Source organism: Simochromis diagramma, unplaced genomic scaffold, assembly GCF_900408965.1.
Source record: "Simochromis diagramma unplaced genomic scaffold, fSimDia1.1 OVJJ01000131.1, whole genome shotgun sequence".
NCBI classification, from domain to species: Eukaryota; Metazoa; Chordata; class Actinopteri; order Cichliformes; family Cichlidae; genus Simochromis; species Simochromis diagramma.
Window position 1 is genome coordinate 4,452,041 of NW_024387200.1, and position 24,264 is coordinate 4,476,304.

Consider the following 24,264-nt stretch of genomic DNA (forward strand, 5'->3'; position numbering starts at 1 on the left):
ATTTTGTTGGTCAGACAGTTTTCAAATTACCTGTTGATTTTAAACAAAATAAATAAATGTTAACAAACACTGTTGTATGATTTTATTGGTCATTGGAAATGTTTACTGGTGCACCTTCCATCCTCTCTCTCTTCAGAAAGATGTATATGTCATTTGCCTCGGCAAACGTAGAAGGTGTAGGAACTGCATTTCTGTTCATGGCAGTTGTGAGCTCTTGGACTAGCATGAGGTATGCAGCAAGGCAACCATCAGGTGTGCAGGGAAACTGGCTGTTTTCTAAAATGTTCTGGCACATGTCTCTGAATTCCTGGTTTGCTACCAGTGAAGGCTCTTCCCTCTCACAGATTAATTGCTTGGCATAGTCTAAAAGGTCTGGGTCAACTATGTGCAGCACATTGCCATATCCTGCGAATGAAAGACAATATTGAAAAGATGTTCACTTTGTCATTATTCATTTATTTTTAACATTCAAAGCTGTTCTAGAACCTGTATAAGAAGCAGTCAGTGTTTACAGATGTTATTACAGAAACTTAAAGATGGAAATATCACTCAAACATTTAGATTAATTTTTAGTTAAAGGTGTCAATATGAAGCCATTTTAGTATTCAGAAATCTCAGAAATTCAGAAATCTCTTATTGTACTACAAGTAGGCTTCTTCGGAAGACACAAAAGAGAAAGCACATTATAACAGTTTTACGCTCATTACACTGGCTTCCAGTATATTTTAGAAAATTCATTTTAAAATTTTAGTAATGACTTTCAATGCTCCGAATCGTGAAGCTCCTGCCTTAATTTCTGATCTTATAGAACCCCACGCTCCCTCTCCCAGCCTGTGATCATCTAATCAATGGCTGTTAGTAGTCCCACCAGAAGACCAGAGGCAATAGATCTTCCAAAGCGGTGGCTCCCAGGTCATGGAATGCTCTGCCTCCATCATTACGTTTCCTTGATTGTATTTATTCTGTATGTTCGATTGTGCTGTTTTATGTTTATCTGTTTTATATTATTGTGAAGCCACTTTGTGGTTTTTATCCTGTGAAGAGTGCTATATCAAAGTAAAAGTAAACTAATGAAAGTTAAAAAACAAACAAAAAAATAAAACCCCACAGGCTTTCAAATGACATACCAGGAGGTGGTGAGGTAAACAGAAGGTCGGGTTTCCCAAATGGACCAGGTGCATTGCGTTGCTTGCGGATGTCATGGGTGTTCCAAACTGTTTGCTCCGTTTTTAAGTCTCTTTGAAGCAGTGGCAAGTGTGAGTACTGCAAGCAGTTGCTATGAAAAAGGAGAATTAAAAAATTAATATGTTCATCTGCTTCTTTGAGGTAGAATAAGTAAAAGCTAAATTTTAATCAGTACTCAAAAAACAAAGGCATTCCTAGACCACATACTTTCATACTGCTGCTTGATTATTTTTCATGTCTAAAAATATTGACTTACATGTGCACAGGATTGTCCAGTTCAAGGATCCCAGACTCCATCATGGCCTACGCATGTTGTTTTGAAAAAGACAAGTTGTGAAGGTGAGAATTTCATTAGTGAAAAGGTACAGATGTACATAAACACAGATTCTGGCCTTGTGTTTTCAGATAAACTAATCCATCGTATGTTTAACGAAATTTGGATGGCTAGTCTTTGTTAATAGGTTTTACAGGTGAAAGATTTGCTTTACCTCAAATGTTGTCAGCCATTTCTTAATCCATGTCCGCTTTAAAATACTGTTGAAACATTCAGCTCTCTAAACAACAGAAACATGACATTATCAGTTTTGTTGTCAGGTTGTTACTTTAGAAATAGTCATTTACCAGCTTAAAGACATACCTGGTTGTGCACTGATGTCCCCATTCTGAAGCACCTCCATGCCTGATTCCCAAGATCTCGCATGTGAAATGCCATCTGCATTTGACCCACAACAAGGTTCTCCTTTCCTCTGTCCCCTCGAATCATTTGAGGACAGCCTAAAGACACAAACTGAAGATAATTAGTGAATGATGAAAAAATAAATTTATTAACAAAATGTAATCTTTTTTAACCCCCCATTTTTTAGTATATTGCATACCACCCTGTTCTTGAACAGCCTCAAAGAAGTATCTGGCCACAAAGTTTTGTTTGCGGTTGGATGTGCCCACCTTTAGCCATAGAACCTTCCTGGAAAATCTGAAAAGAAAGAAACAGAAAAGTGGCCACTTGTACATATGATTTAATCATGTTTTGGCACTATGTTTGGTTTTTGTTACATTCCCCAAGAGTATGCTGGTTTTCCATTGTATTATGTCTAGGCGTTGTTTCTGGTTCCTCCGGCCATTTTGACTGCCATAGTTGTGTAGGCTTACATGCCTTTGGAATTGAATGTGACTCTTGACTGTGTTCAGACTGACGCGAGGGGAGAGCTGCCTTTTGTTTTGTAATCCCTTGTATTCTCCTGTTTATGTGTTGGTTAAGTAGGTTATCGTAAATTGTACATTTTATTTTCTTTGGAGTTAAATTCTGTTTACTTTATATCAGGGATGTTTTGTTTGTTGTGTTGGTCTTGGCCCTCCCTGAAATTAACTGCCAGTCTGAAATGGAACTTTAAGACTAGCAGGAAATAAGCCTTTTAAAAACCGCCATCTTGAATCCTCCTTCACTATTTATACTTTATCTTGGTCCCTTAGACCAGGCTTGGCCAAATCCAGACCTCGAGGGCCAGTGTCCTGCATGTTTTAGATATCACCCTGGGTAAACACACTTGAATAAAATGATTAGTTCATTACCAGGCCTCTGGAGAACTACAAAACATGTTGTGAGGGTAATTTAGCCATTTGAATCAGCTGTGGATCAAGGACACATCTAAAACCTGCAGGACACCGGCCCTCGAGGCCTGGACTTGCCCATCCCTGCCCTAGACTACTCAGGAGAGATAACACCTCAGTTTACCGCACATCCTTATCTTGAAGCAACTTTGCACTATCACTGAATATAATAAATTAAGTAGCGAATGCCATATTCAAACCTACCCATCAATCCCCAAATGTATCCACATTCCAAAGAACTTCAGTTTATCATTACCTATATGAAACAACAAATAATAATTACAATTTGTTTCAACAGAAGTACCATCAAAACATGTTTGGAAGGTTAATTGAAAAGATAAAATAAATACCATCAATGTGCCATGTGTCATTTGGACCACGGCTGATGTAATTCCGACGGGGAATTTTCTTCTTTCCAGGAGATCTCCTCTGAAGACCACTTGCATCCATATACCTCATTATATTAGCAACATCGTCTCTACAGTAACAATAGATTTTACTCTGAGCTCAACAGTAAAACAAGAGAACACTTGATTATATACACACTATTTAACCAACCTGTAACAAGGCCGCACTCCTCTGACATCCCTTACCCGCTTTACCATTGCCCTGATTCCTTGTTCAGGAGACCACTGTTTCATCTCACTCTAAAAAACAAACAAACAGACAATTGAATTTTTTTTTTTTTTAAATCACTACAGAAAATAACATTTATTGTCTCTACAATAGCTCATGACACAGACTTCAGGAAAATATATATTTTTTGCACTGATGTTTTAACGCTTACCTCCACAGCTTTGTGGATTTCAGTAAAAGGTCGTTGGGGGCATCTTCGCTTCAACCCTAGAAGTTTTAACACTCGTCTCAGATGCCTCTCACTGTTAAAAGACAACACAGACTTACATTATATTAAATGCAAACTGCATGTTTTGTCATTTTAGAGAGTTGTCACGGAAACTGTTGAAATGCAGACTTACCTTATTTTATGCCCATATGAATTCAGTGCACAGATGATTTCCTTTTGTTTTAAGCCTTTGTTGAACAATGTTATTATCATCATATCTTGAAAGGTTAAGTGTAACAACAACAGTCTAATTGATCACCCACCTCTTACACTGAACATAAGTAATTAACCAGTAAAGTACTAAATCTTTTTATGTGGCAATTACACTAAAAGCATCGTCTATTCAGTGCCCACAAATAAAACGTGTGTAGCAAAAAATACACTTCTTTGATATGAAAGAGGTGAACAATAGTTAATAAGTTGTACTTTAGTCATTTATTTTTAATGCTCTTTTTTTAATTTAAAAAAAAAAAGTATTTTTGGTACAGTCATGGGAACCAGCCAGAGTCGGATACTCCTTTCATCATCGTCAGATGACATATTGCAGCAAAGTCTAAAAACAACAACAGAAAAAAACATATCGGGATCAAAAAATATCACGACAGTAGCAATATAGAAAAGAGAAATAAAGAAAAAGAGCGACAGAAAGGATGCAGGCTGCTCGTGAGCTTTCAGCTTGTCCATTTGCTGAAATGTATACAAAACAATTACTGAACAGTTTAAATTTGAATCACGTTTCACCACTGTCGCTAGCTAGAATGAATTAGCCAGACAAAAATAGTACTGATTTGGTTTCGTACAAAACTGGCTTTCCGTCTCTGATATGTAACTTTCACAACATAACTGCAACTTAATATAACACAACTGTGGCAAGAATATGAACAAAAGGGAGAAAAAGATAAACTTACCTTGTGTCGTTAGGAGCCTGAACCACGGTAAAACTCCGGTGAGGTCAATGACCTTACGCTCTCCCACGGTCACACGTTGATGACGTATTTGGAAATCAATTCGGGTGGGACATGACAACAGCGCCACCTGCAGGAAGATTTTCTCTCTGGTACCTTGTGTTCTGATACCTGACAAATTTTTTTTTGACAACTGACACCTGACAATTTTTTTTCTGACACCTGACAATTTTTTTTCTGACACCTGACAACTTTTTTTCTGATACCTGACTTTTTTTTTTCTGACACCTGACAACTTTTTTTCTGACACCTGACAATTTTTTTTCTGACACCTGACAACTTTTTTTCTGACACCTGACAATTTTTTTTCTGACACCTGACAACTTTTTTTCTGATACCTGACAATTTTTTTGTCTGACACCTGACAACTTTTTTTTCTGATACCTGACAACTTTTTTTTTGACACCTGACAATTTTTTTTCTGATACCTGACAATTTTTTGTCTGACACCTGACAATTTTTTTTCTGATACCTTACAACTTTTTTTTTGACAACTGACACCTGACAATTTTTTGTCTGACACCTGACAATTTTTTTTTTGACAACTGACACCTGACAATTTTTTGTCTGACACCTGACAATTTTTTTTCTGATACCTGACGATGTCCTAAAATGTACACCGTAATGGGCAAATAACATATAGATGTCCAGTTTATCAAGTTACTATTTATTAGTTACATTTTGTCTGATTTGTATAGTTCAGTATCCACGATCTCCTGATGTTATTGTTACAATTCTATTGCTGAAAGATTTTATTCTGACTGTCTCCTTGAATGCCTCATTCTGGTTTTCTTTTCATGCCAGTGATGGCAAAATGTCAATGGCTACTGAAGCATTTAGAGCCTTTGACCAAGTTAGCAGCTTAGTCTACTGCAAAAAAAAAAAGAAGTTTCAGATGTACCAGCTAATGGCAGGCAACACTAGCAAAGAAACAAAGAAAAAAGTTCAGGATATCCTCAACTAAGAATTTTTGGCATTTTGACAGGTCAAGTAAATAGTGGACTGACAGGCTACAGCTCCTACAGATGAATGCCACCCACAGCATTTGATGTAACTCTGGTGTAAAATATCATAAAATATCTAACTGGTATATATGTATATATATATATATATATATATATATATATACCACCAGATTAGTGGTGTTAGATTATTCCATGCATGGTGGGGAAATTATGCTTAAATGGTGGTAGCACATTGGCAGTATGTGGGTAGCTATGGACTGCCTGCCTACGTGCACAGAACATCTGTTGTCAGATGGGGGCAATGTCAAAACATGCTACAACTGGTCTGTGGATTACAATTATTTGTGCTGCTGTCCATCAGACAGCTGTGGAGAAGGGTGAAGTTATAAGCAATTTAAAGTGTACAGCCACCCACTATAATTTTCAGACTATTGTTATAATTAGTTTGATCATTTTTGTTTTTTGGCACTTCACCCATTCCCGATGAACTCCGCTGCCGCTCCCTTTTCTGTTCAGGCCCACATGTCAACCAGTTAATGTTTGACCACCATACATCATGCAACATTTAGTTGGGATCTTTGAAGACTGTATGGCAGCACATTTGCACACATTTGGTTAACAATCTTTCTCCACAGGCTTCCAAATAGGCAAATATATATGCATACAGACATAATCACACTATCATAAATGAAGTATAAGACTGCTAAAATACAGTATAGGTAACTGCACTGATGCTTATTCATAATACCAACATATTTTAAAAAAAAAGTTTGGCAAAAGTTTCTATTGCCATTATTATTCTTCCCATTTGTTTAATGTGATTTGAGGATTCTCAACCCTAAAACCAAAGCATGCACTTTATCTGCACTCAAATTGAGTTGATGCTAGGGTATCAGCCAGTGACACATCTGCACCTGCCTTAATTATGACTAGATTTTAGCTGAAGTATTCTTCAGACGCAACCTCGCTATCATTATGCAATTAATAAAATGCCATGACAGATTTATTATCAGTTTAATATATTCAGGATGATTTTATAAAAGTAGTCACAAAACAAAATGACATTTTTTAACAATATGTGATGTTTTTAACAGAAGCACGATATTAAAAATCTATTATTTCTTATGAAGAAGTATTGTTTTGCTATGCAATAAATCCTTAATAGGAACTGTGCTTTGTTGAAATTCTGTGTGTATAATTTCACAGGTTTGATTAATAGTGCAAGCCAACAGTGAATACACTGCATGGGGAGAAAAACGATTGATGACAGAGTGCTAAATGTGATGACAGACACCTAACAGACAAGTCTCTCTTGTCCATCATATTATCATTCCACTTTTTCCTAGACTGAGAGACAGAGGTGGGAAGTGATGAAGTACAAAAATTTTGTTACTATATGCAAGTTGAGTTTTCAGGTACCTTTAACCTTTTAACACTAATATTTCTACTTCCCACTTCTTACAATGGTCTCATTGGGTTTAACACACTTCCTATTTCACTACACAGCTTCCCAACTTCAAACTGATTTCAACATAAATAGAGGGAACAACATAACATGTACAACAAAAGGAATCCTATGGGTAAATTCATCACCAGTGCTTATTACATAAACAGATTTTACACAAAAGAGCCATAAACATATACTGTAATTTATGTCTCAATTTTAGCACAATGTTCATTTTTCTGTTCGGTCATGAGGACAAAGTCACCCGAGTGTTCAAACTGAGTATATTCATTAGAATGATTAATAGAAGTTAAAATAAATTAGCTTTTTCTATATATTACTTTTTTTTTTTTTTACTATTATATTAATATGAAATGTGTTTCAGTTAGCTTTGGACAAAACAGCTGTTAGAAATGTCCTTCAAAGAGCCGCCTTTCACTTTATATCTTTAGTACACTTCAAAGCCTTTACTTTTTTGGCAACCATACATCATGCAGTGTTTTATTATCGGTTTTATTTTGACATGCGTATGAATGTTGAATCGGTGCTTCACCTTTTACTAGTATTAAATACAGGTATCTGTAATTCTGCTTGTGGAAAGAAGGTGTGTTGGGCAAGTTACTTTGAAAAAGTAATTAATTATAGTTACTAGTTACTTCTTCAAAAAAGTAACTAGTTAGTAACTGAGTTACAAGATTCTAAAAGTAATTAATTACTTGAAAAGTAAATATTGTTTAACCCTCTGGGGTCCAGGGTATAATTGGCCATTTTAACCACTTTTGATTTTCCCTCCACATTTCACCTTTAAAAACTATTTACTTTGCCTTGTTTGGTATCATTCTTTTCAGCACAACCTCAAATGTCTGAATTTACAGTTATGTTCTCATGTTGACATACTGTATTAACACAATTGATCTAAAATCAGACAAAAAACATAACATCTGAGTAGAAAAAGTTATATTTTTTTACTGTAACAACCACAAACATGTTTATTGAACCATATTTCATGGTTCAATTAAATGCAAATATAAATTGTCAATTTTAAAATCATATGCACAAGTTTTGCAAACAACAAAGTTATTTGCAGCCATTTACCTTTTACCCCTTTTTTTTTTATAACCATTTCAAACTATTTACATAACAATCAGCTGTTCTGCATTAAATAAGATGCCACACAAAATATTTGTGCCACTCCAAAAAAATAAGTTCTGTCCACTATAAAGGAGAACATCACAGCCTGATACCTGCAGGTCTGACAGCAGCAGGTGTATCACTCCTCCTGTTTCTACCTGGAGACAGCAGTCACCTCATTGTTCTGACACACAACACAAAACTATCCAACACTACACACTAACTACACAAGACAACACATTAACTACACACTCCAAACATGCTAAACGTCACAAATCTCTCACATCTCAAAACTCGCTCTCTCTCTTCCTCTGCTGTCTTTCTTTCTCTCTCTCTCTCTCTCTCACTCTTGCCATCACTCCTAAAACTTCCCCCTCTTCCTAAACAAACCAATGTCATGTTGACATGGTACATTTTTCCACCAAAACGAACGGGCTGTTTTTTGTTTAGTTTTTTTTTTTTTTTTTGGTCACACGCAGAGAGTGCTTGCTGGCGCTGTCCTTAGACAGTAAACATGGCGTAACTATTGAGGAAAAAACACACATATATATTGTTTATCATGACTCTGGTTTTACGTGGCCTGTCAACACCATTTAAAAACTGGTATATATCACCTTGTTGCTTTGTCATCTTGAAGTGGTCGTGTGATTGGCTTACCACGACTACTTTGTTCTTCCTCAGTCAAACAGCAGCACTCATGTGATTGTTTTGCCTCCTTAGCTCCAGGTGTTGTGCCAAAAAGTGATCATCTACCAGAAAGTGATAGCCGCCTGTGGAAGCGCTCGCAGCTGCTTAAAGCTGTAGCGCCCAGATTACTTATGTAGTCAGCTACTTCCGTGCAACTGATATAAAGTGCAGTAAAGCTGAACACAGCTTCAACCGTCTGTTTGTTGAAAAATAGTAACGTGACCGCACTGCATCTTCTTGTTAGTAACGGTAACGGCGTTGTAACGATAGGAATAGTAACTAGATTACTTGTTACTGAAAAAAAGTAATGCCGTTATTCACATCACTGGTAACTTTACACTTATCTATTAACAGCAGTGTAAAACATTGAGATAGTCTCCTGGTAAGAAAACTGAAGCGAGTGTGGTCCTAAGTGTTTGGGAAAACAGACTCCTTTAGGACCCCTGTAAACACTTTCCTGCTGAGTTCAAAACCTTACTTAATGTTTTTGGTTTACATTGAAAAAGGAAAATAAAATCTCTTTTGAATATCCTTCCTTCAAAAAGGAGGACTGGGTGTGGTATTTTGCATTGCTCATTGCTCACTGACTTGTCAGTCACAAGTAGTCAGCCAGTGATCAACCAATTTCACAGTCTGGCCCACTCTTCCTCGTCACATCTGGTTTCTTGCAACCAAGATGGTGATGCAGGAACACTGATCTCAAGGCTTCAAAATGGGACAAACCAACAGATGATGTCATTGTAGCTACAACCATCTTTTATACTGCCTATGTTCAACAGCACCTGGCAATTCATCTTTTAGCATTTTACTATAATTTTAATATAATAAACTCTATTTATATAATTTTACTTTTCTACCACTTAAAGAATACCCCAGCTTAAACTATTAGCACTAAAATAACATTGTAAATGTAGTAAACTGAAAACAAACACATGGTGATATATTCAATTATTTTAGAGTGTATTTTTTAAAGGATCAGGATATAAAACATTTGCAGAGGTTTCTAATGTATTGTCAACAGTGTAGCATGGGCTGACTAGCATCTATTTCACCTAAGTGCAAATAATATAAAGTGTGTGCTTTGGCTGTAAGGCTGACAATCTGCAAATCATATATAAATGCGTGGGAAGAATAATAATGGGAACAAGAAGATTTGCCATAGAGTTTATTAACTTTGGTGAAATTATAAACAGGTGTCATCTCAGTCATCTGCAGTGCATCTACAAAGTATTCAGCGCTTCACTCGTTCCACATTTTGTCATGTTATTCCAAAAGAGATTACAGTCATTTTTCACCAAAAAACATTTGCTTGACATTCTTGAAAAATGAATAAAAAATATAAATATGACAAATATTCACAGCCTTTGCCATGGCAATCAAAATTAAGCTCACGGGCATCCTGTTTCCACAGATCAGCTGTCAAATGTTTCTACATCTGGACTGGAGTTCACCTCTAGTACATTGACATGATTGGACATGATTATATCAGGTTCATAAGTTAACTGTGCATTTTTGAGCATATACAAAGCCACGAACATGAGCCAGACGCAGAATTGTCTGTAGACCTTTAAGGCAGAATTGTATCAAGGCTCAGATCTGGGGAAGGGTACAGGAAAAACTCAAGGTCCCAGTTAGCAGAGTGACCTCTATCATCCATAAATGGAAGAAGTTTGGAATCATGAGGATTCTTCCTGCAGCTTGCTGCCCGGCCAATCTAAGCAACTAGGGAAGAAGGGCCTTAGTCAGGGAGGTGATCAAGAACCTGATTATCACTCTGACAGAGCTCCAGCATTGCTCTGTAATGAGAGGAGAACCTTGCAGAAGGACAACCCAGCAGGCATGAGTGGCAGAGTGGCTATATGGTAATCCATTTTGGAATAAGGCTGTAAAATGACAAAATGTGGAACAATTGAAGCACTGTGAATACTTTCTGGATTTTTTTGTTTTTGATCAATGCAATAACAGTTTTGTCATGTTTAAAAAAAAAGAAAAGAAACAAAGAAATGCATTTTAAAGATGAAACATTCACAATGTTGATTTCCCCATCTGTCAGTAGCAACTTCTGCAAAGCTACTCCTACAACACATTGTTTTCACCATCACTAATCAATCAAACACCAGTTAATCTGGAACACCGGCCATGCCTGCTGTGACTAAAGCGTCATTTTTCAGTGTACAGGTTTAATTTGATCAACTATTAACGTGAACAGTGCTCCAAGGCACCAACAACCTATGTGCCTTTAATACGACATTATAATTTGAGGAACGAATATGCATGTTGCATAAAAAACAAAACAAAAATATATAAATAAGGGGGAAAAACCCAAACAGTCCACACAGAAATAATCTCACAGACAAACTCAGTGGGTTTGAACAATATTTAGTTTGTGTGGAGATTGAAGACAAATCTCTGAAGTGATGGAGGTGTGTGTGTTTGTGCGTATATCTGCACGCATGTTTTAGGGAGATTTAGGGTGTGTGTGTTGGTGCATGTATTAGTATGGATACAAAGCAAATTAAGAATTGATCTGTGTGCTGTTTAATGAACCAGCTGGACACTTTGACACGTATCTGCGTGATCCCACATGTGTGCACACATATACATATATATTCATCTGTCTGTGGAAGAGTGCTGTATGTACAGTTTTGCAAGGCCATTAAAAGATTTCTGACACACTTTTTCTGCATATAACATTTGAAACAAAAATAGTGGTCATTTCACATTTACATTCACTCTTAGATCGTAGATCACATCACATTGCAGTTAGTAGGTAGTTCTGAGGTTTCTGACACTTAATACCTCGATATAAAATTGTTGCCTAATGTAAGGGTTTATCTGCAACTTTGGTCTTCTTTTGCACTCTGGCTTATTGTTTATTTTATTACCTCACTATGGTGAGGTACAAATCAAATAACTGTATCATAGCCTTGCTCTAAGTTTAACTGTTTCATCATCATTCAAATGTTGGCAAGTCCCGTTTTTGTGACTATAGTATAAAAAGCAGAGATATAAACGTAGTATTTATGGCACTACTGTGAAGTGTTACTGTTTTTTATGTGTAGTGGAACCTGTAGTTGAAGTCCTTCATTACAGTTTAGAGAAACCAGGCATCAATCAGATACTGTTTTCTGAAGGTCATAAAGCTATTCTTGTCAATGGATGTGCACATCAAATTTAAACTAGAGAGAGAAGGACAATTTTTAAGGAGGTGAGCTTAAATGCTATCACTGCACCTGAATATAAAACAAGGAGAAGTATAGGAAGGATACAGGAAGGAAGTCTGATAGTTTTCTTCTGCTTCTGCCTCTCTACTTGTACTAAATGCCCAATTAGGATGTGTCTTGCTTTTATTTTATTACAGGCTACTTTATTCTAGTTTCTAAGACAAAACATGTAAGTGTAACAAATTCATTTTAAGTTAGTCTGTCACCATGATGTTATCTCTGGAAATAGTGTAAGCTTTAATCATATAAAGAACAGGTTTTAGAGCTTTTAGTTGGCTCGCATAACTGGCAGATCCTGATTTAGCAGTCAGTTGTTCTTATGGATATAAATGTTTCTGCATTTTTAAGTTTTAAATCAGTAAACCTCTTTCTTTTTCCACTCATTGCTATCATCTTTCCTTCTTTGCGGTCTCTACATTCATGTTCCTTCTCTACTCTCCTTTCCTCTCCTCATTGATCCATTTGTCATCTTCTCACCACTCTTCATCCCATCTTTCCTCCTTTCCCCTCCTTGTTTTGCGTGAGGTCAGGATAATGGTACTAATTTGTGTGTATGCGTGCGCTTGTCCCCTATTTGTCCCCTACTAGCTTTGACACCACCAACCTACACATACTGCTGTGTCAACAACAGCAGCTCATACACGTACACACATCACAAGTGACGGCATCTGAAGATACCTTAACAAGATAGTTTACACTGAAAGAGAATGCAGGAAAGGAAAAGGAGGGTTGAACAGGAGGGAAACTATCGAGGTAGTACATCACAGGTTTTTTTTTATTGTTATCAAAGATAAATGCATTAAATTCAAGGAAACAGCATTACACTGCAGCCAGGAATATGTTCACCAAGTAATTCCCATACATTCATTTCCATATATTCAGGTAATCAGTAAAGGGTGCTGTGCAATTCCCCCTGCAAACATTTATCTACAATAAGTAATTATACAAAAAGGTAAGTTAATAGAATCTGATGTAAAACCAAATGGAAATCTAATCTTTCTGAGCTTATTGCCTCCAACTAAGACCAAAAAAAAAACCACAGAAACATTTTCTCCCTTAAGAATTTATACTTTATTCTTCTAAATCAAGAATAAAGTTAAAGTGGAGAAATTTGATGTAGTGCTACACTGACATTTATTACTGCAGAAGCTTCAAACCTATAAAAGAATTTTAAAAGCTTCACCAGAAGTGTGCATCATACAGTATGTGTGCGGCAACTCCCAGAGTGCTATGACGAGCATTGCTTCAATTGCTAATGCACTGTGCCCCATTTCAAAAGCTGCCATGGCCATCGGCTTTATTTCAAGATAAATCATAAATGATAGAGAAAACTGTCTAATTTTGAAGGTTCCATTGAATGTGGGTGAGAAATGCCTTGGTGATCAACATTTTCTGAAACATTCTTTATTTCTCTCTGACAGTGGGACAGATGAGCCTCTGCTTTGCTGTTTGTTTACAGGAAACACAAACAACTAACACAGCTCTGTTCAAAGGTAACAGTCCCTACCTGCTGTTAGGTAGATAGTGTTATTCACACCAAAGTAGGAGTATAAAAACAAAATATTGTGTTTTCATGTGTGGTTAGATGCTGGTTTATGACTTAGCTGGTCCTAGTAAGCCCTGTAATAAGACCTTGTAAAATGGTTACTTACAGTATTATTAAACTAATTTTGACCTTGAAGTTTGACCTTCTGTGGTCAAGCTGTAGTGATAACCCTTTGACCCCAGCTGAAACTACACCAAGGTAGGACAGCAGTCTGTTGTTTTTAAACACAGAGCTGTGTTTCTTTCTCAGTAATAGCTGTTTAAATATTTATTTGTGCTTGTACTATACGGTTGTCTGTAAACATCTAGATGTGGTATACCTACCCACCACACACATATAGCAAAACACTAACATTACATCTATTTGAATGAGTAGTTTCCATTTTCCCTGTGTTGTTATTGATTGTAGTTAAACAGCACCACTCCTGTCGGCTTGTACCAGGAAATTGGCTTCATATTGAAACTGTCACAGCGAGGATGTGTTTCATTTTAGGCCCCGAGGGCACAGGGAGTGTAGTGCCAGAGGAATCAATCCTTGTTCCCTGGTACTGGCTTGTTTTTGTAAAGGAAATACTTGTTTATTAATTAGTGTGGTGATTGTGTATCCAGCTTGTATGGAAAAGCCACTTAAGGCTTAAGCTGGCCCTTCCATCCCAGGTTCAATTCCAAGTGTAACGGAACGGGATTCAGTTTAAGATTGCCATAGACAGACACCGGTCATACTATCATTCTAACAGTTGCTCCAGATTACCTGTACCCTGTTGTGGAAGGCATTACTCAGAAAGTATTAAATTATTGCAGAGTCAAGAAAAAGCATGATACGTGTGACAGAAACCGTAGGGTCTTTACCTTACAATATAAAGCCACCCAAGGTCACTGTTGTTGTGACTTGGTGCTATATGAATAAAACTGAACTTAATTGAAATTGAATACAAAGTCTATATAATATAAAAATAGGTTTTTGTGCTTATAGAACCGCCTAAATTTCTTTAAAGAAAATTATAGTAATTTAATCAAAGTTTTAGTTGTCTTATGAATATTGAAAGCAGTAAGTGAATTGGGTGTTAGCCGTACTGTGTTACGTGTGTTCAAGATATCCTTATGCTATATCCTCAATGAGTCAGGGCATTTTTTTAATCCTTGTGCACATACAAAAGATAGACATGTAATTATACAAGATGCATCATAATTTCCTTAGGGATCAATAAAGTATTGTGATTCTGATGCATTATATTCATTGAGTGGTTTAAAAAACAAATCTAATTATTCCATTGAAAGTAGGACAGTTCAGATCGAAGCAATGCAGAAAAAGCAAAGAAGAAATATTCCAACAAGTAACTATGGATGTGTTTGTTTTTTCTTTCTGTTTTTTTTTACATTGTGCTTTGGTAAATAACACCAAATCTGAAGGGAAACCTTATTTATAAGAATGTTCCGCCTGGCAATTTTTAATCAACAGATGTGAAAGGTCTGGAATACTTATATGTATGTGACCTGCAAGCAAACCATTTTTCCTGATGTCTGGAAGGTGAAAAAATGGAAACCCATACGAAACCATTTATCCCTGCGATACGGCTTACGTGTAACCATAGCTTAGTAATTGCAGCTTAACTAGGAAACTCATATCAGTTTAGCCGGCTCCCTTTTATGATTAAACTGTCCTTTAAACCAAAAAAAATATTTTAGGCAGATAAGTGCAAGAATCCCATATCAGCATCTGATCACTGCCATTCAATCAAACAAGATTTAAGAAAGAAAAGCCTGAACACACTAGTGCTCTTTTATAAAAGAACAACGCGAGTCCTCAAAGACTTTGGATTACAGTCATAATTGAAGATAGATTGGAGATAATTTATGCAAAGAAATCTATCTCCTCACAGTTTGATTTTTTCCTTGTGTATTATCTGTTTTATATGAGTATATGGGTATACTAGAGTTTACGCAGCAAGATGTGTGTTTGTTCAATTCCATATCACGCAAATACACAAATTCTTGGTTCCTTGTGTCTTAAAATGCATTGGTATTTTAGGTTCTCACCTTTTGTGAAGTTTATTACATAAAACTATTTCTATAATTTACACACGAGCATTTCACTGTGCTTATTTTGAATGCTTACCTTAACCACATCCACATCTGTTGAGCTGCAGGTGATGGAGTCGTCCACCTCCCTCACCTGCCCATCGCTTTCCACAGTAACCACTTTGATTGGCACTGCAACATGTCGACCGGTTAGAATGGCTGTATTCACAATCTCTGTGTCCTGTAGAGGGAAGGAAAAAAATTTCATGAGCCCTGAAGTTCATGTCGCTCGATATAGTTGGTGGTTGGTACATGCAGGAATAAAACTCAAAACAGTATATTATTTAGATTAAATACTAATATATATATATATATATATATATATATATATATAATTTTTTTTTTTTTTTTAAATCATTCGACATTTTAAATTAAGTCAAATGTCATTTTTCTCAAATAATTTTGTTGAAACTTGAGATGAAAGAGCTAGCACTGCCCTCAGCAAGAAGCTCCAAGGTTTGACTCTGGGGCTTTCTGTGTGGATTTAACATGTGTGCATGTGTTTCCATATTATTTTTATTTACTTTTAATATACAGGATAAGACCCAGCACAGCACTGTCTTTCAATTAGACAACTGAGATGATATGCTGGGGAAACCTGAAATTTATGCCACTGTTAATAATAAGCCACCAGGCATTATCAGAGCTTCAGACTAAACTCCCACCCAAACCTTGACATGCTATACTCAAAGTACATGAAAAGTAAGACTTTACTGATGATGGTGAAAGATGCAGGAGGAGAAAGAGGAAGAACCACTGTGTGGAGACGATGGAGAGTTTTTAAAAGGAAGAGAGAGAGAGGGGAAAAGGTGATTATAAACCTTGTGATTATTGTAATCAGCATGATTACATTTGATTAAATCCTTTGAATAAAAATAGTACAAACAAACCAGCATACATGCACACCTCAGAACACTGTGTGCCAGTGTCAATCTTGATTATTTGGCATTGAGTTTCCAAGGGGGCATTTATCACCGCCAACACACACACACATACGAGCCTGATTACAGAGTACTGTTCTGTGCCCCTGTGTCTGGATGGGAAGTATGTATATGTGTCTGTAATTTGACACCAGCGTAATTAAGCTCAATATACACGATGCCAGCAGAGAAGATGAAGAAGAAACGGAGAATAAATCTCTGATATTTAGTTTAGGCCATTTTATTCACTATAAAGGAACAACATTACCCAGAAACAGTTTCAAGCTCAGAGGCAAATTCTGTGTACTGTATCGAAAATAAGTGCAACTAAATAAGTAGAATAAGATGTCACAAACACACACACACACACACACACGAATAGGACTTCTGATCCACACACAATCCCATTTAATAAAAACACTGTTTACGCACAGGTAACCAGCAATAATATTCTTTATCTGCCCTGAGGTGGAAGAAGCAGCAGATGGGCTTTATAAAATAACCAGAACAGTAGATAATGTGTCTGTTTTTCTGTATGTCTATATATGTATGATAAAATGTGTGCAGTATCCTGAGGCACTCGCCACAGTAGTGCCATAAATACTACGTTTATATCTCAGCTTTTTATACTATAGGCACAAAAATGGGACTTGCCAACATTTGAATGATGATGAAACAGTTAAACTTAGAGCAAGGCTATGATAAAGTTATTTGATTTGGCACAGTCACAATTATGTGTGCGTGCATCTTCTAGGGTGTGCAAGACGAATATCCAGCTATTGTATAGAAATAAAGCCAGTTATTCACATTATCCTGCAAAAATATTTGCTGTTTTTAAAGTTTACCTTACTAGGATAGTTAAGAAGCGGACATCTTGGGAAATAAGAAGTCACGGAAAATCTGGCACAAGTTGACTCCCAGTCTTTCCAAACAGACATTTTAATGCGTATTTTAGGTAGTTGATACCTTATAAAGCATTATGTAATTTCAGAGAAAGAAAAGTGCTTTACTCTTTATTTAACTATATTTTACTAGTGACTTTCAAATTTCAAGATTTATGAAATGATTTAATCCTTTGTTACATACAGTATCAAACTGACCTGAGTTTAATTTTCCCTGAGCATTAACATTTTGACAAACCTCTGTCCTGTATCTATACAATTAAATCTCATGCTAATTTTAGTCTCACTGGCTGTGCAATATGCTAAGGATTTTCCTATTGCCATCATAAATGAAACAAATCCACCGGGTCTTCAGTTCCACTGTACGTGGAGGTGTTTGAATTTTCACCTGTATTTTTAGCTTAGCAGAAACAGAAATTATGAGTTAAGTGAGAATACTCATTCTTTGTTTGAGGGCGAGCCAAGCTAGCTCTGCATTATGCAAATATCTTATAGTCTTTGTTCTATTCATGAATATGTGTTTTTATGACATGGGAACTATTGCTGCATCTGCTGCATCTGCTATTAGTGTCTCAAACTGACTGGAGTGATAAGGGTTTGTAAGATTTCTCTTGGTCTGTATGAAAGCTATTGAAAGAAATAGAATTGGCAGGATAAGGCTAAAGCTTTTCATTCTTTTTGAGAGTATAAGGACATGTCATAACATATATAGTCACCATTACATACCACCAAACTCAAACTAAACTTAACAATGTGTCAGCAAAAAAAGAGCCTTACTCATTGGATTTCCTCTCTCCAGAAACAGAAAGAGATTGAAGGTATCATTTCAGAGCGTGTATGGGGAAGAAAGACCTCAAACAGCAAAAAACCCCTTACCTGGTCATTATGCAATCTGCAATATGAAACAGCACTGTTGGACACTGTGTTTTTGACAAAAATATAGTCCATACATTTTTCAAAAGAAATTTTGTCAGAACAAAAAGTAAAAAGATGCAAAAATAGAGAAAACAGAAAAATGAATGAATGAGAACAAATTTTCAGAAAATAGAGAATGTGAAAATTAGCAGATAAAACATAACAGGAAGAGGAATATTAGAGCAACTGTAAAGGAGACAGAAAAAGAGCCAGAGAAAGAAAAGGAAAGAATTTCATGCCTGTCCATGGGAATTATTAAGTGGCTCGTCAACAACTGGCTCCCCTACTGCCTTCAAAAGCCGCTGCACACTGCACTGAGATAAGCTCAGAGCAAGTGTGTGTATGGGTGGTAAATGTGTCAAGGATTTGTATGTATGAATGAATGCATTTTTGTGTGAGTTCATGTAGGTTCCTGACAACACCTGTGCATGGGTATGTGTGTCTGTTTATGCATAAGAGTCTCACTCATGTACACATATATACACATATTTGGCAAGAGGGAGCAAGAGACTGTGTGTGTGTGTGTGTGTGTGTGCACTTAAACCTATGCACTGACAAATATGTTTGTATGTGCATGTTACAAAGAAAAAATAAAGTCTAGGGAACGGCCTCCCTCCTCAGCAAAGTTTAGCCATGCATGCATGCGTGTGAGAATGTGCAACTTCAAGTGAAGCAACTAGAGCGAGACCACCCATCAGTAACACACACACACAAAGAGCAAAATAGTTGACACAGTAAAAAATGTGAGCATTTTGCTCTTCTGTATAAATTCAATTCCAACTTACAATATGGGTTTGTAAGCATTTCTCTTTCTGACTCTCCTTACTTCTCCTCTGCTGATCTTCACCCACTCTCTTTCCGTCTCTCTCCTTTTTACACACACTCGCACATAAAATACCAGAATTTCTTTCCATCAAAATGAAAATACAGACAAACAATTAACACAAAGATATTAACACATGCTTAAAAACACACATATAAATGAGAACATATCTACCCTATCTGCTATTCTCTTCATTTCTTAAATTGTCAAGTTTCTTATTTGGGGAACATTTTTGGAACATATACAACTCTTGTCATCCGTTTGCACTTTTTTTGACCTCTAACCACAGTCTTGCAAACCCTGTGGCATAAGTCCCAGCCACCCCCATCCCCCACCCACCCCGTTCCTTCTGCTACTGCCCTTAAAGAATTTAAATTTCTATTTTTGGGAAATAAATGCATCATATACTACAGTCCATTTTACTAGAAGAGTAAGAAAGGGTTCTGCAGCAAGTCTACTTGTTCTTTTATTTTGAAGGAACAGTTTTATCAGTATAAAGAAAACAGACTTTGTTTGGTGCCTTTACCTGTAAAAATGAAAAAACAAAATCATGTCACATGATTGCAAATGAGGGCTAGCCATCCATGACTTTCTGAGTTTGAATACATTAAACTGAATGATGTTAACACACTAAGACATGATAGAATTTCTTCTATACCCAAAGCAACAGGACACTGTTTTAAATTCAAAGCAGTCATTTAATCAGCCTATAGCCCTTTGGCTATATTAAATACATGGCACACACTTACAAAGCTAGGCACATATTGACACATTTGGGCCAAACCAAGCATGTGCTTTGCTAAAAGCAAACAACCAAATGGCCCAAAAATGCATTAAAGGCATCCCATTTATTGACATATGAGTCATTTAGTTAAAAGGATGAATAGTTAATGGAGTAATTGGCCTTTTAATCAGGAAGGTACCCAATATCCCCATTAACAAATGTTATTTGATCCAGACCCTATTCCCATGTCATTACACAATCATTGAATTTCATTCCTCCGTGTATGTATTTGCACAAATACAACAGAGAAACAATTGCGTTGGTTTAGTCAGAGCAATGAAGTTGCACTTAATCATCAAAGACCATCATGATCAATGTTCAGTTGTTATTTGTCACTGTAAAAGTCCCACGCTGTTCATCTTGATATTTGCTGTGATATAAAAAAGTGTGGTACAAAAGAAAACAGAGAAAGACTGAAAATATTTTTTTTTGCTATTGTACATATTTATGCATCCAGAGTTCAGAAGGCCGAAAAGCAGAAAGCCGATATTGCATGCATGTATGCGTCTACACCGAAATCCCACAGCAGAAGGCTAGTAAAACAAATTTTAGGTCATACAACCCTGTACACTGTTTAATACATATATACATATACAGTGTTAATTATGCATTAAAGTCATTAAAGGCGTGCATGTGTGCAAATCTAGTGTTTAACATATTTCTGCTCCAATGCCATTGTCAAGACAGGGTTTGTACATTAATTGAGGTTCTTTGAAGTTGTTTTGCTGCACTGGAATTTGGTTTATATACTCTTTCTAGAAACATTTATAGTTTGTACATATCTATGGTGACACACACACACACACACACACACACACACATGTATATATACATATATATAAATGACAAGGTATTTGATATCTCTGCTCTGTGTTTGACAAGGTGTCTACAAATCTACCTATACTATATACGTACATGTGTATATATATATATATATATATATATACATATATATATATATATATATATATATATATTAATATTGTTCCACTTTATTACGTCATTCCTGCCACCAGCCAAGTATTTTCAGCATGACAATATGAGCTTACACACATGCACTGTGTGTCAAGGCTCAGCTGCTGAAGGAAAATTTGTTGAAGGCACTTAGCTGCAATTTACTACAGACCCATTAAACACATCAACGGTATGACATTCTGTGTGTGTGTGTGTGTGTGTGTGTGTGTGTGCGTGCGTGCATGTCTTTTTGCTCATTTCTATTTGTTTTCATGTCTGTGTATGTATTGCTTTACGGGGTATTTTACATGTAACTACTTAAATTAATTTTCACACGTGGATAATATTAATATTCTTTACTCACATTTAATTATATACTAAGGATATTTCTACTTTTTTTATTTTCACACTAATTCTACTAATTCAAATCAGTTACAATATACATATATAGTTTAACACACGCACACACACACACCTATCTATGTATCTATATATCTATATCAGCTTAATCCAAAGAGGCCAGTCCACTTTGCCAAAATGTCATTGCAGCAATTCAAAATGGTAGTGCAAATCATTAGTTTGTATGCCCCCCACCCCCCATCTGCTTTTATGCATGGCTGACAACGTGAAGGAAATGCCCTGACTAAGATGATGGATAGTGTCCTGGGAGTCTCCTCCCAGATCTTGACCAAGGCATCACTAATAGTGATGTGCGGATCGATCCTGAAATATCGATTCCTCCGATACCAATCATTTATGTTCTAGAATCGATTCTCACATTAAAAATATCGATATTTTAGTAATTTAGGGTAAATTTATAGTTTATCATTAACAGGAACACAGTGGAAAGAAACTATAACTTTCTTATTGTCTACATTCAAAGGAACTACTTCCTCTTCCGCCTTTCATAGTCGTGTGCGAAATACGGCTGTATAAAAGTCTTGCAGCCCCTTGGCGTGAGCACTCACAACAATGGCTGAGCATAATTGGAGTCATGTGCGGACTTATTTTACCTCCACAAACAGCTGAGACGTGGTTTGCGATACATGTGGCAAAAAAGTGAGCTGTTGTGGACATACTTGCCAACCTTGAGACCTCAGAATTATGGAGACATTCAAAATACATTTTACAGTGTTTATTTATCGGGTAAAATACGTTAAATGTCACCGTTATCATTGGCCGGTACAGAAACAGCGGGGGTGTCCAAATTCAGAGGCTGCTTCCACCTGAGGACCCGGCCTTCGCAGTCTAAAGAGAGCTGGGTAGTAGTCACGAGCTCCCTCGGTGGAGTGAAACTCTGCTGTCTGCTCCTTGCTATCTCAGTTCAGTTCAGTTCATTTTTATTTCAAACATTTCAAACATGTGCCTTCACAATCATTACAAAATATCATTCCATTATTTGTTTGAAAAGGAGTAGGCTGAAGTATTTACTTATTTGTCCCTACCCCCTCAAGTTTTACCTCTCATTCATTTAATTCTTTTTTTTTTTGTCTTAAATTAAACAAACAACATATGAAACATATGAAGTAAAGCAAAACAAAACAAAACATACATAAATCAAAAACAAGAAATTAGCAAGCCCCACCACAGTATAGTTTCTTTCATATGAAAAATACAGAATGTGTATATTTGCAGATACACAAGTTATGGAAAAACAAACAAACCAAAACAAAAAAAACCAAAAAAGAACCGCAACACCATTACCAGCAACATTACCGTCCTGGGTTAACCCCGTTTTCTTCATTCTTATACTTATTTAAAATTAGGTTTTTATATTTTACTTTAAACTGTTTTATGTTTTTACTGTCTTTTATTTCTTCTGTTAGACTGTTCCATAATTTAACTCCTGCAATTGAGATAGACATACAGGGAGTGCAGAATTATTAGGCAAATGAGTATTTTCTCCACTGGACAAAATACTCATGCAGCGGCTTTCTGGAAGACACCTTCTTCAAGCAGTGGTACAGGAAGAAGTCTGCATCCTTCAAGAAAAACATGATTTTCATGCAGGACAATGCTCCATCACACGCATCCAAGTACTCCACAGCGTGGCTGGCAAGAAAGGGTATAAAAGAAGAAAAACTAATGACATGGCCTCCTTGTTCACCTGATCTGAACCCCATTGAGAACCTGTGGTCCATCATCAAAATGTGAGATTTACAAGGAGGGAAAACAGTACACCTCTCTGAACAGTGTCTGAGAGGCTGTGGTTGCTGCTGCACGCAATGTTGATGGTGAACAGATCAAAACACTGACAGAATCCATGGATGGTGGGCTTTTGAGTGTCCTTGCAAAGAAAGGTGGCTATATTGGTCGCTGATTTGTTTTTGTTTTGTTTTTGAATGTCAGAAATGTATATTTGTGAATGTGGAGATGTTATATTGGTTTCACTGGTAAAAATAAATAATTGAAATGGGTATATATTTGTTTTTTTGTTAAGTTGCCTAATAATTATGCACAGTAATAGTCACCTGCACACACAGATATCCCCCTAAAATAGCTAAAACTAAAAACAAACTAGAAATTACTTCCAAAAACATTCAGCTTTGATATTAATGAGTTTTTGGGGTTCATTGAGAACATGGTTGTTGTTCAATAATAAAATTATTCCTCAAAAATACAACTTGCCTAATAATTCTGCACTCCCTGTAGTTCTTAAAGTTGTTCTAGTACTTTGTATTTTTAAATTCTATTTCCCTCTTAAGTTATACCCACCTTCTCTTTCTATGAACAATTTACAGATTTCTTTTGGAAGCAATTTATTTCTTACTTTATACATTATTTGCGCTGTTTTAAGCTTCACCAAGTCTTGGAATTTAATAGCTTGCATTTTGACAAAGAGTGCATTTGTATGGTCCCTGTACCCCACATTATTTATTAATCTAATGGCCCTTTTCTGTATTATAGTTATTGTTTGTGTGTTACTTTTGTATGTGTTTCCCCAGACCTCTACACAGTAGCTCATATATGGCAGTAGTAAAGCACAGTATAAAATGTGCAGTGCTTTCTGATCCAACATATGCTTTGCTTTCCCCAGGATGGCAATGCCCCGTGCCAATTTCCCCCGAACATAAGTAATGTGTGGCTTCCAACAGAGCTTGTGGTCAATGATCACCCCAAGAAATTTTATTTCATTTACTTTTTCTAAATATACATTATCAACACATATTTCTACTTTGATATTTTTCTTTTGGTTTCCAAATAACATAAATTTGGTTTTATCTAGATTCAATGATAATTTATTTATATCAAACCACTTCTTTAATATCGTTAATTCCTGTGTGATCAT

At 36.3% G+C, this 24,264-nt stretch overlaps 2 protein-coding genes across 5 annotated transcripts in view; both read right to left on the reverse strand.

The window, feature by feature from the left end:
• Nucleotides 1-24,264, reverse strand: part of si:dkey-215k6.1 (transmembrane protein 132C) — a 274,521-nt gene that overhangs the window by 43,015 nt on the left and 207,242 nt on the right. Inside the window, exon 6 of the mRNA XM_040051030.1 lies at nucleotides 15,715-15,858. Coding sequence (XP_039906964.1) covers nucleotides 15,715-15,858 — 144 coding nt within the window. The remainder of the gene's footprint in view (nucleotides 1-15,714; nucleotides 15,859-24,264) is intronic.
• Nucleotides 15-4,797, reverse strand: LOC120745849. 4 transcript variants are annotated; one of them, XM_040051036.1, is made up of 11 exons: nucleotides 4,546-4,797; nucleotides 4,153-4,190; nucleotides 3,581-3,855; nucleotides 3,352-3,440; nucleotides 3,144-3,271; nucleotides 2,061-2,158; nucleotides 1,823-1,959; nucleotides 1,674-1,739; nucleotides 1,442-1,488; nucleotides 1,128-1,276; nucleotides 36-405 (listed from the first exon to the last, which is right to left on the reverse strand). In XM_040051036.1, the coding sequence occupies exons 7-11, from the start codon at nucleotides 1,946-1,948 to the stop codon at nucleotides 83-85; spliced, it is 711 nt and encodes a 236-aa protein (XP_039906970.1). In that variant the 5' UTR covers nucleotides 1,949-1,959; nucleotides 2,061-2,158; nucleotides 3,144-3,271; nucleotides 3,352-3,440; nucleotides 3,581-3,855; nucleotides 4,153-4,190; nucleotides 4,546-4,797; the 3' UTR covers nucleotides 36-82. The 4 variants fall into 4 exon arrangements, with proteins under 4 accessions (XP_039906969.1, XP_039906967.1, XP_039906968.1 ...); XM_040051034.1 differs by lacking the exons at nucleotides 3,144-3,271; nucleotides 3,352-3,440; nucleotides 3,581-3,855; nucleotides 4,153-4,190; nucleotides 4,546-4,797 and adding an exon at nucleotides 2,998-3,041 and having other exon boundaries at nucleotides 32-405; XM_040051033.1 differs by lacking the exons at nucleotides 3,144-3,271; nucleotides 3,352-3,440; nucleotides 3,581-3,855; nucleotides 4,153-4,190; nucleotides 4,546-4,797 and having other exon boundaries at nucleotides 31-405; nucleotides 2,061-2,420.

Coding starts and splice junctions, on each gene's coding strand:
- LOC120745849 (XM_040051033.1), bottom strand. CDS start 2,196: ATGTACAAGTGGCCACTTTTCTGTTTCTTTCTTTTCAGATTTTCCAGG. Junction 1,960..2,060: donor GGCTGTTCAAGAACAGGGTG/GTATGCAATATA, acceptor TTGTGTCTTTAG/GCTGTCCTCAAATGATTCGA. Junction 1,740..1,822: donor GGACATCAGTGCACAACCAG/GTATGTCTTTAA, acceptor TCTGTTGTTTAG/AGAGCTGAATGTTTCAACAG.